This window comes from Athene cunicularia (assembly GCF_003259725.1).
Source record: "Athene cunicularia isolate RWA chromosome 10 unlocalized genomic scaffold, athCun1 chr10_part1, whole genome shotgun sequence".
In the NCBI taxonomy this organism is placed as follows: domain Eukaryota; kingdom Metazoa; phylum Chordata; class Aves; order Strigiformes; family Strigidae; genus Athene; species Athene cunicularia.
The window spans coordinates 6758698-6775099 of record NW_020799112.1 but is presented as its reverse complement, the minus strand read 5'-3'; the positions used below and the strand labels follow the sequence as shown (position 1 = coordinate 6775099).

Here is a 16402-nt window from a genome sequence, read left to right as displayed (position 1 = left end):
GGCCCGGCCGGGCAGCTTCTGGCCTGAGGGAGCGGCCGAACCGTCCGTCAGCACCGCGCTGGGGCCCCCGCAGGCTACCGAGCGCGGGCAGGGCTCTCCGCCCTCGGTCCCGTGGTGCCTGTCCTCTCGACCTACGCCTCCCTCTAGAAAAGTTGGATCTCTATTATTTCTATGAATTCATATCCTTCAGTGACCTCTCAGTGCGGCAGGTCAGCTGGTGACAGCACTGGTACATGTATCCTAAAAAGCTAGTCTTGTATTTGCAAAACCTAGAAATTCAGTTAACCCTGCCCCCCAATTTTAATTCTGTGGCCTGAATACATTTCCCCATATCATATAGGCTCTACCCCATAAAAATAGGATTCTTTAGTATTTTTCAAAGTATTAATAATAAATTTAAATAAAACACACCCTCCACAGCTCATGTTAATTCTATAAAGTCAACACTAAGCTTTCCCAACACTTCTTCAATTCCCTCTTTTTCTTTTCTTTTAAAAGCCAGGCATAATCAGTAAAAATGGGTACACAAACCCAAACTAATATAAAACCAAACCTGCACAAGTATCAGGCAGAAGTAAAACATTAGCTTTGTATTTGTGGAAGACTTATGCACTAAATAGTATTTTCTGCTTCATTTCAGTGATATCTAAAATCACAGCTACAGTTGTATAGCTTAGATGATTGAGTAACATATTTAATGCTATTTAAGTCTTCTAACAAAAAGAAAAATATAAACGTGAAAAAGAATTGTGGTAAAAATTAATCTCAAAAAATCTGACTCAATTGCCTGCAACAGTAATTTTAAAATAATTTATAAGCACGAACAAGATAAACATGGCCAATTTAAATTCCAACATACACTTTTAAAATGAAAACTGGCATCTGCACCTTTTCAGTGTTCTCAGTATCCGAGGCAAATACAACAATAAATTACAAAGTTTTTTCAAAGGTTGGTTGATTCTAGAAAAAAAGCCAAATCAACAGCAAACACTGGAAAAAATAAAAACACTTTCCACACACAGATATGGTGAATAATTCAACTTCATTCTTGGCAATCACCTTTACAGTAACCAATTATCAATCCATGCCTTGTTTCACCAAGATTTCCAAAACCACCAATGAATTTGTAGCCTGTGAACATAAATCCATAAAGAACACCAAGCTATTCCTCCTCCCCCAAACTGATATAATCTAGAATCAGAAAAAAACTGCACCAAAATGCTCCCGATGCACGTACCAACTGCCAAGATTTTGATTCCACATCACGCCAGTTACACAGCAGCTGTGTGACTGAGGCAGCTCAGCGCTCACAGAAGCAGCCAGTACACTTCCCAGTCTCCTATTCCTTGACTTCGTGCAGCCCTGATTTACTTCCACAGCAAACCCAACATAATTTAGCAGAGATATAGGACTTTTTTAATAAGTATTCTGTGACTCGCACAGACTGAAATCCCATGGGATTGTCAAAGGAGTTGGCAGTTGCACCTGTCACATGCTATTCCTGGATTACCACCATTGCTACATTCGCTTTATTTTGTGTATCCATTAACTGAAAATTCTCTCAGATGAGCATTACTGCTGCATGGGAGGAAAGAAGCAAGATTTCACAGGGGCAGCCAATATTTTTTTTCCTAACAATATCATCAGAATTCTTCTTCTACATTTGGAATATGTGAACTCTTAAATTTCCTGAGTTTCTCAATAGCAGAAGATAATGAAATCTCTCCATGAACTTTGTTGTCTCTTGTTCGCACGTTGACAGCATTGTTCGCTTTCTCCTTTTCTCCAACAACTGCAAGAAATATCACAAACAATATTAAACTGACTAACCCCATTACAAAATCAATCCAGACAAGCTCTATGCACATTAAAACTCCAATGATATACAGAAATGTAAGATTCTGCAATTACCTAAGATAAAGTTGTATTGGGCCAGCTGTGCATTTCTGATTTTCTTGTTTAATGTGCAGCTTTGATCTAGATCCACATCTGACATAAATCCTGCTTCAAAAAATTCACTGCAAACCTAAAAAAACCCAAAAAACCTCTCATTTAATATTACGGTACATATTCTACAACATAAATGTGTGCATGCGGTAATCCCTTCCAATAATTAACTGATGTATGTGAATAATTTTGCTCTTGTGAATCATTGTAAAGAGATCAGTGAAGCTGACTTATGCTTGCATTAGAAGAAAAGCAGAAGAGAGGGCTAAAACCAACCATGGTCAAATATAATGTGGCCAAGAGTATACATGCTGTGAAATGAAAGAAACTGACTCTGCCCCTACTTTAAGCAGATTAATTCTGTAATGGAACATTAATTAGTATATAAGGTTTGTTTCTTCTACTGAGTACATACATAACAACAGAACCCAAAATATTTAAGGTTACATATTCCTTTTTCAGGCTTATACATATTTTAGACTATATGGAAAAAGAAAAAACACCTTCTGCAATAGGTCTCCAAAATTACTAAAGCACTCATTCTTTGTTCTAGGACAAGTACACAAGGAGCTATTAAAAATGCTTGCTACTATAAAAAGGAAGGCCCTACTCTCACCTGCTGGGCATACTCTTCAGAAGTAGGTCCCACAGGCACAACCATGACCTGCCGTGGAGACAGCCAGAATGGCCTGGCAAGCAGGACAACAAAAAAAATACGAAATGAGAGTGCATTTTACATTTGCATTTATATCCATAGTCATGTTCCCCAATGATAATTTACTTTATAAAAATATTTGTTAATGTTGGATAATATATTACCACCTTCTTTTCAAGTTCACATAAAATAACAACAGATTAATTCCAGTAAAACGACATATGTTGAATTTTGATCTTGTTCACTTCCTAGCTGACTTCACAATATTAAACAGAATTTTATTCTTTTGTCTATTTTCCAGTTTTATTTATAATTTTATAGCAGAAGGTGGACAGTCAGACAGATAGGTGGCTGAAAGTAAGAATCAACTCTTCCTTAATGCTTTAAATACATTAATGAAGAAATATCTTCAGAGCTTATTCAAGATGAAACAATACATCCTACAAGCTCAAACAGTATTTCACATACTAGAACTAATTCATGCCTATATAAATAATTGTTTTACATACATCTAACATCTTCTCAGTACAAAAGCATGATTTTTAAGAAAAGAGGAACAAGAACATATACACATATGTATACATATATATGTATATACGAACATATACATTCAATTACAATTCTTATTTATGCTTTATTGAATGATTTTCCCTGAAACCTCATTTCTAATAATGAACTTAATAAAAGCATATCATAAAACTCAAACCATAAAATTAGACTCCTTTTTCTGTAATATTACCTATATGTAATTTTTGAGAAAATTCCAGTAATATTATTTTGCATTAAAATATATGGGACATTAAGGAGGATCTGTATTCTTTATGTTGTTAAACATTTCAGAACTGCATTTGTGCCACATACCATTTTCCTCCGTAATTTTCTGCTAGAATAGCTATCATTCTCTCCACAGATCCCAAAATAGCTCTGTGAATAATCACTGGTCTTTTCTTATCATCGCCATCCTTACTGGAAAAGAATAAGTAAAGGTGTTTTTGTTTTGTTTTAAAAAAAAAAAACCAACAAAACCTTAGCTCACACACAGATAATCCTCTAATATTTGTGATTCTACTTTTCACGGAAAGACAAGACTTAAATTATTTATACTTAGGCAAAATCTACCATTTTTATTAAAAATGTACTTTAAGTCACCTGGGCTTTTAAAGGCATACTGAATAACCATGGCAACTTAAAATAATCACGCCTGTAGGTAGTGGCACAGGCACACACTCCTAAGTTTGACAACACTCAACTGACTCAGCTCCATTTCTGTGCATTTTAGTATTTTACGTGCCTTCTCGTTCTTTCTTTTCTGCTATGTCTTGCTTTTGTTTTGTTGCATAGGATCTTACCTGCCCCTACTGTTCATTTCTTTCCTTAAATTACAATCTCATGATTAATAAAAAGCCAGCTGATGTTCCTGACAGATATTATCACCTACCAAAGAGCTTTAACATCTACTGTAGAATATGCAGCAGGACCAAAAAATAAGATTATTTTATCTTCCCCATGGAACTCTTTGTAATATGCAAACCCAAACACAGCAAGAGAAACAAGAAAAACAACACAAACAAAATAAAGCATGTGTTCAACTCAACATGGTATTAAGATTAATTCACTCAATGGATAAATATCCCTCATCCTAGCTGGAAGCCAAAGTGAGATTTTCATTAAACACTGTTAACATCTGGTTTATGTTCAAAGTTAAGTAACTTTATCTGATAAAAAGAATGAAGTACTTATTATAAACATACTAGCTACTTAAGACACATTTCGATTTGCATGCAATGTCTTCAAAGGAAACACTGTGACTAGGCTGAAAGTGAAAAATGACTCAACTGAGTTTCCTTTAGCATTATATATGATCAGTTGTCTTCAGAACTAGCAGACAAAACAGATCATTAAGTTTTCCTGCAATCAGTGGCATTTACAATTAAAGTGAGTCATCGTTACACAATGGAAGTATCTTCAAGTTTGCAGTTCAGTCCTCTACTCACCAGGGATGTGTCCTTCCTTAACCAGACTACCAATACACAGGCTAATCATTTGTTAAATGAGCAACAGAGCATTAATACATGTCAGTTTAATGGGAAATACAGATAATGAAAGTAACCATTTTTTTTAACGATGTAATTTAAAAGACGAAGACATTTGGTTCAACCACTCACCCAACATAAGTAAGATTAAATCGAATGGGTAGTTGGAAGTCAAGTTGGATAGTAGCACATTGATGGTACCTGCCAATAGCATCTTTGATTTTAATATCAATCTGTGAAGCAAAGTAACACAGTTACTAAGTATAGTTCACCTGCATTGTGACTGTGTCCTTGTCCATTCCAAAGCTGTATTAAAATGCTGATTCACTAACCTTAGGACCATAAAATGCTCCGTCTCCTGGATTCAAATGCCATTGCTCTCCAAAGTTATTCAAGCTGTTTTGAAGTTGCTAATCATTAAAAATGAGAGAATAATTTAAAAAAGGTATAGCAGGGCCTTTCATTACTGTAAGTTAAAGCATTTGCATTTGAAATGTAAAGGAAGTCAGCAGGCAGCATGACTCCTATTGTTCAAGCATTTAGTCATTTATGATAAATAATCTTGAAATAAGAGTAGTTCCTTGTACAAATGTTGTGATTAATCAGAAAAAGAGATCAATAAAAACCAAATCAGTTCAAGATAAGGGGCCAAGTAAGAATCAGAAAGTTCTCATTTTATACAGAAATCTCACATTTAATGCTTGTTCAAAAACATCACATTTCCTCTAAGGACACTATTCAGCATGTGATTTAAGCAATTTTACTAATTTCACTATTCAACATGAAAGAACTTAGTTAAATATCCACATCTGCAAATATAAATATTTAAGAGGTTTCTTTGTTTGTTTCCTTTTAAATTAATTACCTTTTCCGCATGATCCCAGATCTCTAACTCTCCTAGATAATTTTCTGGTCTTGTAGAAAGATTTAGTTGAAAGGTAAAACCAAAGACCGCATACACTGACTTCAAGAAATCAAGACAGCCCTTAATTTCTTCTTCAATCTTAAAGGTTAAAAAAAAATATTAGTTAAAATTTACTTATATAAAAATGTAATTGTATTTGCTGAATGCCTCATAACCAGAATATGAGTCCATTAAATAAAAAAGAAAAAAAAAAAATCACATGAAAATTACATCCTCCAAACCCAAATCTAGGTAATGGGTAAAGACAGGAAGGACTGAAGTGGTGTGGCTTCAAAGCATGGCAAGAAAAGTAATGTTCCTGTTAAGCCTGGGCTTCTGGAGCCAAATGGCATGACTCAGACTTAACAAGAGTACATCAATTTATTCACATTGCTCCACTAAAATCTATGGCATTACTAACAGAATGTTTATTCAGCATTACCAAGGAAAACATAATGTGGTCAACAGCTTCTTTCTTTGCAAGGGGAGATACAAAAGATTTTCCCTTTTGGGATTTAGTTGCTCAATATATCTTTCTAATGGGAAAAATTCTATACAGAAAATGTTATTATGTAATTCACAATCAGTAACATCCCTCAAATAAACATTGCTTTCTTCTTTTGATATAAGCATTTTTTAATTTCAAAGAGAAAAATAAGTAACAAAATTATGGCACTACTATTTGAGAAACTTGTTACAAGTTCAATAGGGTACTGACTTCAGCAATATTGTGGAAAGTTAAGAAATATGGAATACCAGATGGCTAAGAAGGAAGCACCTATACCTACCAAAATGCCATCACTTTTACCTACCAATGCTGACATCAAAGGCAGCATCACACTACAAAGCAACAAAACATAAGCAGCTAGAGATTAAATACTTCAGGGATTTTTTTGTTGTTTAATGTGAGCTTGCACTGGGAAGGGAAGAGGTTTTATTGTTTGTTTGGGTTTTTTTGTTGCTGTTGACTTGTGGGGGGCAGATTGTTGGTTTTCTGGATTTGGTTTTCTTTTTACCTGTTCTATTGTGCAAAAGATGTGGGCATCATCTTGTTGGAAGCGCCTTACACGAGTCAAGCCACTTAAAGTCCCAGAGAGTTCATTTCGGTGAAGAACTCCAAAATCTGCAAGTCTAAGAGGCATTTCCCTCCAGGATCGTGGACGATGGGCAAACATCAAGCTAGAAGGAATATGAAAGAACCTTTTTTTAATCCTTCTTACAGAAGATTTAATACAAAGCAGTAACTAAAACAAGATCTGTACAGACAGTAATCACGTTTTTAAGTATTTATGCATTTCAGTTGCCAGCATCCTAAAAGGCAGGCAAATAGAGTAAGTGCAGCACTCAGAATGTATTGCTAGACACCTAGAAAAACCACTGTGAGAATAACAATCGACTAGCCCATCTGTATCTTCTTTTGGTACACCATATCTGATGCCTATCTCTATCCCAACATAATTCATGTTTACTAGTGCTACAGACTAGTATTAGCATGCAGAAACCTTGCTCACTTAGTGTGGACTTACTGAAAGATGCTCCTACAAGAACTGTATTTGGTCTGCTTTGGGCCACTGTCAGGGCAGCTGTCTGGGCACACTAGTTGCCTAGTAGTTTATTGTGAACATACAAGATAACACATATTAACACTCCCCCCTCAGCCCCACAGAGGATAAATATAGTAAAATAAAAAGTTTTTCAGTTAGGAGTACAAACCAATGTCCTGGACAATTCATGGGTTTAAGGGCGAAAGTTTCCTTCTCAATCTCAAAAGAGAACATATTTTCACTGTAGTGCTGCCAGTGTCCTGAAACTTCCCAGAGTTTACTGTTGAAGATGTTTGGAGATACAACTTCAGTAAAGTTACGCCTGTGATATTCCTCCTACAAAACAAATTCAACATTTAAAAGGTGATAGAGCTTTTGACAAGCAAAAAGCCTCATTGTATTTAACTGTGTTCTTATGATGGAGATTTACTGAGAGAATAAAGGGCTACTGCACATGTAGGTTTTGCACAACTGGAAAAAGCACAGGTCAATGCGTTACTCTGACCTATTTTCGAAAAGGTTAGATCTGTATAAACACAGTGAAAATCTGGTATATGTTTACATACACAGATGTTTCTGTGGATAGCTCAGTGCTATGAATGGCCTATCAACTGATAATTAAGCTTATTAGGAGTTACATTAGTATATACTCACTCGTATGAAATCCACAAGTGTGTTATAAAGAAAGGCACCCCTGGGGAGGAAGAAGCAGCTTCCAGGACTCAAATCATGAAAGAAGAAGAGTTCTTGCTCCTAGGTAAATTACAAACAGAACACTGTAACACCACTTCAGGTGGAACTGCAGAACATGAGCATTTCACACATGTTGAGACTCTCTCCACAGAAATGAAATATTACACCAATGAGGTGATTTCCAGAAGTCTACAAGTTGTCAGCAACAATAGTTACTTTACCTGTAGCTTTTACTCTTGCAAGTCTGTAATAACCCTGGAATTCCATTTGACTCTGTGACTATGTAAACATACCATTTCCTCAAAATCCTAAAGCCTTAACCAATCTTACCTTTAGTAACCAAAGCAATTAAGCATATACTCATCACATCTGAGGGCTGATGGCTGAAGCTTGTGACCCAGTCATTCTTTATCAGCATTCTGTCTCAAAAACAGAAGCTCAGCAGTATGGCTCTGATAAATTTTTGGAGAACCTTAGCCTCTTCAGTATCAAAGATATTAGATACATAGACACTAGATAAGTTGACTGATACTAGGTAATTTGGTTTTGAAAAGGCATAGAAATAATCAAACAAATACTATACAATTATACAAGTCTTAATGAGTTAATACACATAAGCATGAACCCTTCTGTAAAGCTAATTTTTTCTGCTTCTTCCCTTTGTCACTGTCTTCTGTAAATTCCTCACTGGCTCTTCCTCTTCTGAGTTACCCTTGGTTTTTCATCTTTGCTTTATGAAGGCTCTTCACTGTCTCTTTTTTCATGTCTGCCAATAAGTAGTGCAAGGTTTGTCCTGAATCTTCTTGGCCAACAATGCTGACCTTCATTTACACATGTGTTTTTCAAATAAATGTCTTCCTGTTCACCTGTACTGCTCGTTGTGCCTTTAAAACATACACAAAGCTTCTTGTCTTCTCTCAGATACCCTCCCTATAACTCCAACTTCTCTAAAAACTACAGCAAAAGTGACAACAATTAGGAGACTGCATGACAACATGACCAGTATTAGGTCACAATCCTTATCTGTGTCAATCTAACATCTCAATTTAAGATTAAAGGAGTTCATATAAATCTAGTAGAGGAATATATGAACAATATTTAAAGCTACAGCTGAAGTACTACACCTATATATACTTAAATATTATCTTATTTATGTCTGTAATAAAGACTGATCAAACCATATTATTTACATAATTTTCAGTAATTTCTCTCTTCTGTGAAAAATACAGTGTTTTAGGTAGGACCTGAAAAGACTACACTAAAAAGTTTAAGATATACTTCCCTAAATTGAGGGACTAGCCCATTACTTCTTCCCACCATCAGTTTAACATCTGTATGCAAATAACAAGTCGAGTTTATAGAAATAAAGTTTAAAACTAACAACAAGAAGTTGATAGAACTGGCTCCCATTCAAACAGTCAAAAAATAAAATTTAAAAACCAACAGTGAAAGAGAATAAATTCTATTACAGAAGCATAAAGAAAAAAAGGAGTAAACCATGAAATAGTGTACCTTTCCAATTTTCCTATGGTCCCGGTTTCTGGCTTCTTCCTGGAATTTTTCCCATTCCTTCAACATTTTGTTATCAGGAAAGGATATTCCATATATTCTTTGCAGAGTTTCCATGTCAGATTTCCCTTCCCAATATGTAGAGGAATTCTGATGCACAAACCCCATACTTTAATATTATATAATCTCAAGGAAAGGAGGAATAAACACTAAAGCATTCAAATGTTGTGGTTTTTTCATTAGAAAAAGAATTATGTGCTGTCATCCAGCACTTGTTTATAGTACAGAAATACTTGCACTGCCTTTTAGTCAGCATCCTATACAGAAGACAAACAAAAGTGACAGCTCAAGTCATACTTTTATTCTACTTAGGTAGTTTGTTTTAACTCACATCACGGCATGTTTTATCTCACATTGTGTCTTCAAAAAAAGCAGCACTTGTTTATGTTCAAAACATAATTGCAGTAGAGAAACATGAAAGCAAAATGAAACTATCTCCCTCTCACAGTTAAATCCTAGCTGTTTTGACAGTCTAACACTTAATCCCCAGAACTCAGAGCTCCATAAACTTCAGTTAGGAAGACAGCAAAAGCGACTGTGAAGAATGTTCCAATGAGGTCACCCTAATAAGGTTACCAAAATTATCATCTGCAAGTAACTCCAATGACATTGCAACCAGAGGCATCTGCAAACACTGTCTCTGGCTTTCCTGTGAGCGATGCCATTTTAAAAAATGTAGCACTTGCAGATCTGCCAGGCTCCACTTTACCTCCTGAACCTGAAAGATACCATCTTAGAAGGTCAATATACTATTTTCTGATCCAATGAATATCCTGGATGTTCATTTACTGCAGGACTGAGCATGCACACACACCCCACACACAGATGAGATAGCTGGTACTGACTCAAACCAGGACATTTGTACAAAGTGCAGTGCTGGTTAGAGCCACTAGCACAGTACTGCCACATTGGCTTTGGCACTGCACTTCTCTATGTGCATGGTATGATTGCTTCCACAGCTCATCTAGTCACTACTAGCTTGAGTATTTTTGCAGTGCTCTTCATTATAGCCTAAGCATGCATGTTACTGCACTAATACTGTGATAAAAAAGATGCTGTTAACTTTCACTGACGTACTGTTGTGATGGTTTATCAGTAAACCTTGGAAGCAGATGGATGAAAACCTGTAGTTCTACTACAGTACAATGGCAGGTGGGAAAGAAATGAAAGACTATTTTTGGAGTAAGCAAAGAAAACTACAGAGGACTAGCATAATTACTTTATGAGAAATAAATACATAACTAAAATTAACTGACCTATAGTTTTGTTCAGTTTTAATACACAGTTAATTTAAATTTACCTTAAATATTTTAAGGGCCTTAATTTTTCCAGTGTGTCTCACATGTGGACCCCTGCAGAGATCAATCAGCGGACCACATCTATGCACCAAAAGAAAAAAAGCATTTATTTCAAAACACTGCAACATTTTTAAATACAGTCACTAATGGCATACATGTCAAGCATTAACATGTTCAAACACAGTAATAGCTATACATATGCAACACTCAGCAAACTCAGTGCATCTTAAATGTAATTCTGTCTTTTACCTGAGGCAGAATATTCACTCAGTAAATACTCAGCACATTTGATCCATTACCAAGAGCATCATAACACTCTCCACAATTCATACAGTTCTGTTCGTAAACTTAGCTAAAGCTGGCCAGGAAATTTCAAACTATGCACATCAAACAGAAAAAATGCTTTTGCCATTTTGCAGCTAAATAGTTTTCTGCCTGGCAACTGAATGAACAAGTTCCCTATCCCACACTGAGCTAAGAGTTAGCTTTATCCATCACCCAACAATTCAATGCCATGGGTGGTAACTTATTTTAATCTGTTTACTTAAACCAGAGGGAATAAGTGAAAAGTGGATTTGCTATTTGTCCACAGATAAGAGACCTAATCTATCCCATCAGTGAAAGAAAAGATCTGATTTTACATAAGTAGCAATTATTAATTGCAAACAGAAGTCCCAATCACACAAGTATTCAGAAGTCAGAATAACAGAAGAAATTATTCTCCTCTCAATTTAAATGAAATACACTTAAGTACAAAAATATTTCATAATACCTTTTAACTTAATTTTCTTTACCTGTATATTGTGGTAGTTGGTGTGTTCACTTTCTCATTAAGGATACGACACTTAAACTTGTTATACTGTGTGAGGAAACATGAAAAGTCAGAAGCACCAATAAAATGGCTACTAAAAATTCTATTTTAAATTTATTAATTAATAATGCAAATTCATCAGTAAAAAACACAACTAAAAAACCCCCACACGATCACATATATTTAGGTAAAAGTTCAAGATCCTTTCAGAAGTGTTATAAAACAACAAGGTAGAGACAAAAATACCTTAATTTCCCCGAGGGTGTGTTATGCACAGTGATTACCACCTGAACACCTCAGAGAACTTTTGAAAGGCAATTAAAACACAGTAGAGTGAGAGTGGTAATATTCACTGTATAAAACAGAGGACTTAAGGACAAAGTCTCTGCAAGTGAGACAGAATGAATGTATGCCTTTTGTGTGCTCATTTCTTAGACATCTCATTGAACTTGAGGTGTTTTTGTGTAATAAGAAATTGTTTTTATTATTGCTTGAAAACATCCTGAATACCTGAGATACGGAAAAGAGGAAAAGGATGCTATTCTTTTTCTGTTTTACTAGACAACTACTATTCTGATGAGTCAGTCACACAGAGTATTTTATAAAATTTACATTTAAAAAGATCATTGTACCAGAATCACAGCTACTCCAAAGATTTACCTTAAACATGTCTAACAGGATCTCCTTTTTGACTTCCAGCCTTTCAAAAGCCTGTTTCTCTTTTATGATATTTTTACAGCGGTTCTCGAGTAGCGGGAATTCAGTACTAGAAACACCTCTAAACAAAAAGACATAGGCAAAAGAAATATAAATTTTAAAATGGGAATATCAAAATGATTGATTTGAAAAACATGGGATGTTTTGTTGTGATTTGCCAAAGTATTTTCTTATTTTTTTAGTTTCTTACAATCGGCTGTACTTGCAGACACTAAACTCAGAAACACAACCGGTATCACCCTCAACAAACCCACTGCAATCACTCCTAGAACAGTCTTTGACATGCTTAAATGTCTGGAACATCTGTAGTTCAAAATACGTACGATTTAAGAAAAAAGAAAAAAAAAAGGTTCAACCCAGCTGCAAGAGCTAGTTTATCAGCTGATGCAGATTCAGTATTCTCCCTGACTACAGAAAGATAAACAAGGAAAAAACAGAATTGTAAAGCTGTGCACAAGGATTAGAAAAGTAGTAAACATCTATATGAGTTACATGCATACGTGCCATTTCAACAAGTGACTATGGCATTCTGAAGCCAAGCTGCCATGATTCTTCAAGGAAACTGTCTCCTACATCTCCCACGAACTTCAGAAAGTTTTACCCAAACACTACATTGTTTCACAGAATTTGCAACAGCTGTAAGTCTTAGGGAACAGGTATCTGAACACTGCTCTTACATTTAAATACACACACACACACTCAATATATACGTGTACATAGAAGACTAACCTGTCAGTTTTAAACTCATACTATGATTTTAATTTTTTAACATGCAGAAACGAGACTGAACAAAAATAATTCTATTACCAAGCTTCAATACAGAGTATTAAAGTTCTTAGACACTGAAATTTTACCTATCTTCAATATACATGTCATAATAAAATCCGTTCTCAATTGGTGGTCCATAGCATAAGCAGCCCCCAAAATAACCTTCCATGGCTTCTCCAAGAATATGAGCACTTGAATGCCAATAAACCTGCAAATAAAGTCAGGTGAGCAAGTCATGGGGTCATTGGCATTGTGTAACTAAAAAAGAAAAAAGAAGACAGAGGTATATCTGCAGATGGGGATACACTGGAATCAGAGTTGTTTAAATTTTATGAGAAGTTCCTGTTCTCATTTGGAGGTATGCTACATCATTACTATAATGGCAATAAGTGTAGCAATAAATCCCCATTGTATTTCAGCCTGAAAGATGATCATACCTCTGCATGATTCCATCACCTTAGTACTTATTGTATCTTGTTCATCTATGTTAGTTTCCAGTCAGTTGTCTATGCAATACTAACTGCACCTAAAGCAATGTAGCCAATTAAGTTACCACTTAAGACTGTAAACCACATTACCTTAAATGTCAGAGGAGAGGAGTCAACAACCCAGTAAATCAATACCAGTTTTATCTTATAAGTACCTATTAATTCAGACCACTTCATAGACACTGCTACAAGATAAAGCCTTTACAGGTTCCCAAAATGCCTCAAACAACCTTAATCACATTAATAATTTTTTAACAATATGAAGTCCAATTCAACTGCATAAAGATAAACACAGACTTAAGACTGAATCGCATTAAAAAAAAATTTCTTGGTTGTGTCACCAAGTATATTCATAGTTTAATTGACTAAGACATACCTACTTAAGTTTCTAATAAACAGTGCCAGTACAAAGAGGTGTAGCTTTTATTTATGACTCCAATGTGATATTGGACAATTTTCAGAAACCCGTAAGACAGCCTTATTGTTCCTTTCAGTGACTGACCAAACAAACTGAGTCAAACCACAGAAAGCATGTCTTAGAAGATATCAGAATATTTCAGGTTAACATACAAATGAGGACATTCTGTATGATCTTGTTTGAGAAAGAACCTGTTTATGTAAAAGTGAAGGGAAGAAAAGAACACTAGGATTTTATTCACCTACAGATTATAGGTACTTAGCATCTAATCTTTGTTAAATCATGACACATTACTTGAGTAGTTTGGGGGATTTTTTTAAGTTCAAGATGTAAAAAGTATAATGCTGCAATCAATTTAATGTTTTTAGTTCCTTTAATCAAGTAGAAACTAGTGTTTACTCACAGCTTTTGCTTCTTCATTATCAAACATAAGCAGCTCCAGAGCACAGTCTCCCTCCAGTGGACGATCCAGGTCCCACAATTCACCATTCACTTTGGCTATGACTGCATTTGAAGCCAACACTTGACTAAAAAAACACAAATGATGACAAGACACCAAAATATTCAGGCTCAGATTTGCAAAAGTGCCTAGGTTTCTAAATCCCGTGAGACACCCACCCACATCTCATAGCACCTAAAGACCTTTAATTTTTGTTTCTTTGGCCATCGTAAACACTTTTCTACTTTTAAGGTATAGACCCTTAAGTTCTTCAAGTCTCATTCAACAGTTTTCAGTGCTGGGGATCTGGAGGAAAGACTGCTTCTAACAACAGTTTCTCGTGTTAATCTAGAAACTCACAAAACTTCAGACGCCTCTCTTAATTCCTAGCACTCCCACTGATAGCTGTATTTTTTAATTGGAAGCAAGCATTATGATCCCAGCACAGAACCTCAAGCACCACTCAGAACAGTAACTTCACCCAGCTGTTTGTTCTGCATTTTAGAGATCTGATTTTAGAGAATCCCCATCCACTGACTGACATACATATTTTATTCATCAAGGTAAGAGACAGATGATAGTAACAGATGCATCACTGTGAAAGTAAAACTCCTTGAATCTGCAGGTTACCTAATTCCTACAGCTAACTGATATGGTGTGGTTTTCCAAGATTCCCCTTCAGCCATCTTTCCATCTGTCAGAATAATTTTGATAGGTTTGCTCTGGTTGGCTGCTCTGTAAGCTAGCAAAGCGTCATGTTCTTTTTTCAGTGCTTCATAAAGCTTCAGTCTGTCTTCTATGAAGCTTGGCTCACGCTGTAGCTGTAACAAATAAATCGTACATATACATATTTGTGAGAGAAACAGAATAAAAGGATTCGCAGTGTTCATCCATCCCTAGTGGTTCCAAGACCAGATTTCACTGTACTAGAATTTATACTAATAAGCAGTAAAGCATTTGTAAATAATTATACACGGGATAGTCCCATCTATCTTGCTGCCTTTCCAGTTTTCCAATGCACCTTCATCAATCTAGACCTAAATGGCTTTATGTGTTTGACATCAGAATGCAGCCTACATTCCTGCCTCAGACTTTGTATTTGGCTGACATCCTAGAGAACTCTGGATAATTCCAACAAGCTTCCGCCAGTCCACTCAAAGCAACAGATTAAAATAAAATAGTTCACAGGAAGTTTCTTTTAGTTTGGCATAAGGTGACTTATTAATATCTATTGCACTACAGCCAGTGCTGCCAACATCCTCTTCCAGTCATCATGCACACTGTTTAACTATTCATGAACCATCGCTCTCTTCAGGAATCACAGTATCTTGACATTTTCCAAAAGTCCAAATCCTTCTGTTATTTAAAAAGTAGAGATCTAAGAATGCATAAGTAACCCTACTAATTACATGCAAGGGGAAGCTCTAAATGTTTTTTTCTATATGCATGCTATTACAAGTCTTCTTCTCAAAACCTTGGATTTCAAAATACAGCAAAGTATTTCAGATTTCAGCATGTTTTCTGAACCTAACCAAGTAATACTTCCCCTTCTATTATTACGTGGTATGAAACAATGCCTTACATCATTCCGATGTCGGTTCACAGCTTCATTTTCTTTTTTCTTTTCCTCTGTATTTTGATTCACTGCAACAGTTGGACTTGCACTAGAGACTTTCTGAAACAGTGATAATATGAAGTACACCCCTATGCCTTTAAGACTTTTCCCAGCAATCACCGAAACAAAACAAACTACAACAATGCAATACTGGGCTAAAAAGGGAATTACAGTCGAATAAAAGTATGTTCTTGGTACAGAGGAAGACCTTCTCATGACACATCTAGGCAGTGTCCTTCTGATGTTCAGCAAGCGCTGCACAACTGCTCACCAAGCTAAATCTCAACGCGGTTTCCCCAATTTTTCTACTGCAACCGTCACCGGCAGGATCTCCCAGCGAGCTACTGCGAGATTAAAACTGCCTGGGGAGCAATAAAACCAACTTTGGGGGCTGATGAAGTGACTCCACCTTTATGCGAAGGCAGGGACTGCCGGGAGCGGCACCGCTCCGAGCTGCGGCTGCTCGAGGGGCGCGGGCAGCACCTATTGTCCTTTCTCTCTGA

At 36.0% G+C, this 16402-nt stretch overlaps 1 protein-coding gene across 1 annotated transcript; it reads right to left on the bottom strand.

Moving 5' to 3' along the window:
• Positions 1 to 796: 796 nt before the first annotated feature.
• On the bottom strand, positions 797 to 16377 carry LOC113483881 (threonine--tRNA ligase, cytoplasmic-like). Its single transcript, XM_026855885.1, has 18 exons — positions 15867 to 16377; positions 14915 to 15105; positions 14249 to 14372; positions 13026 to 13147; positions 12115 to 12232; positions 11438 to 11502; positions 10646 to 10724; positions 9289 to 9435; positions 7738 to 7836; positions 7253 to 7419; positions 6556 to 6718; positions 5501 to 5638; positions 4968 to 5045; positions 4768 to 4868; positions 3464 to 3568; positions 2564 to 2636; positions 1912 to 2026; positions 797 to 1792 (listed from the first exon to the last, which is right to left on the bottom strand). The coding sequence occupies exons 1-18, from the start codon at positions 16113 to 16115 to the stop codon at positions 1644 to 1646; spliced, it is 2283 nt and encodes a 760-aa protein (XP_026711686.1). The 5' UTR covers positions 16116 to 16377; the 3' UTR covers positions 797 to 1643.
• Positions 16378 to 16402: the final 25 nt, after the last annotated feature.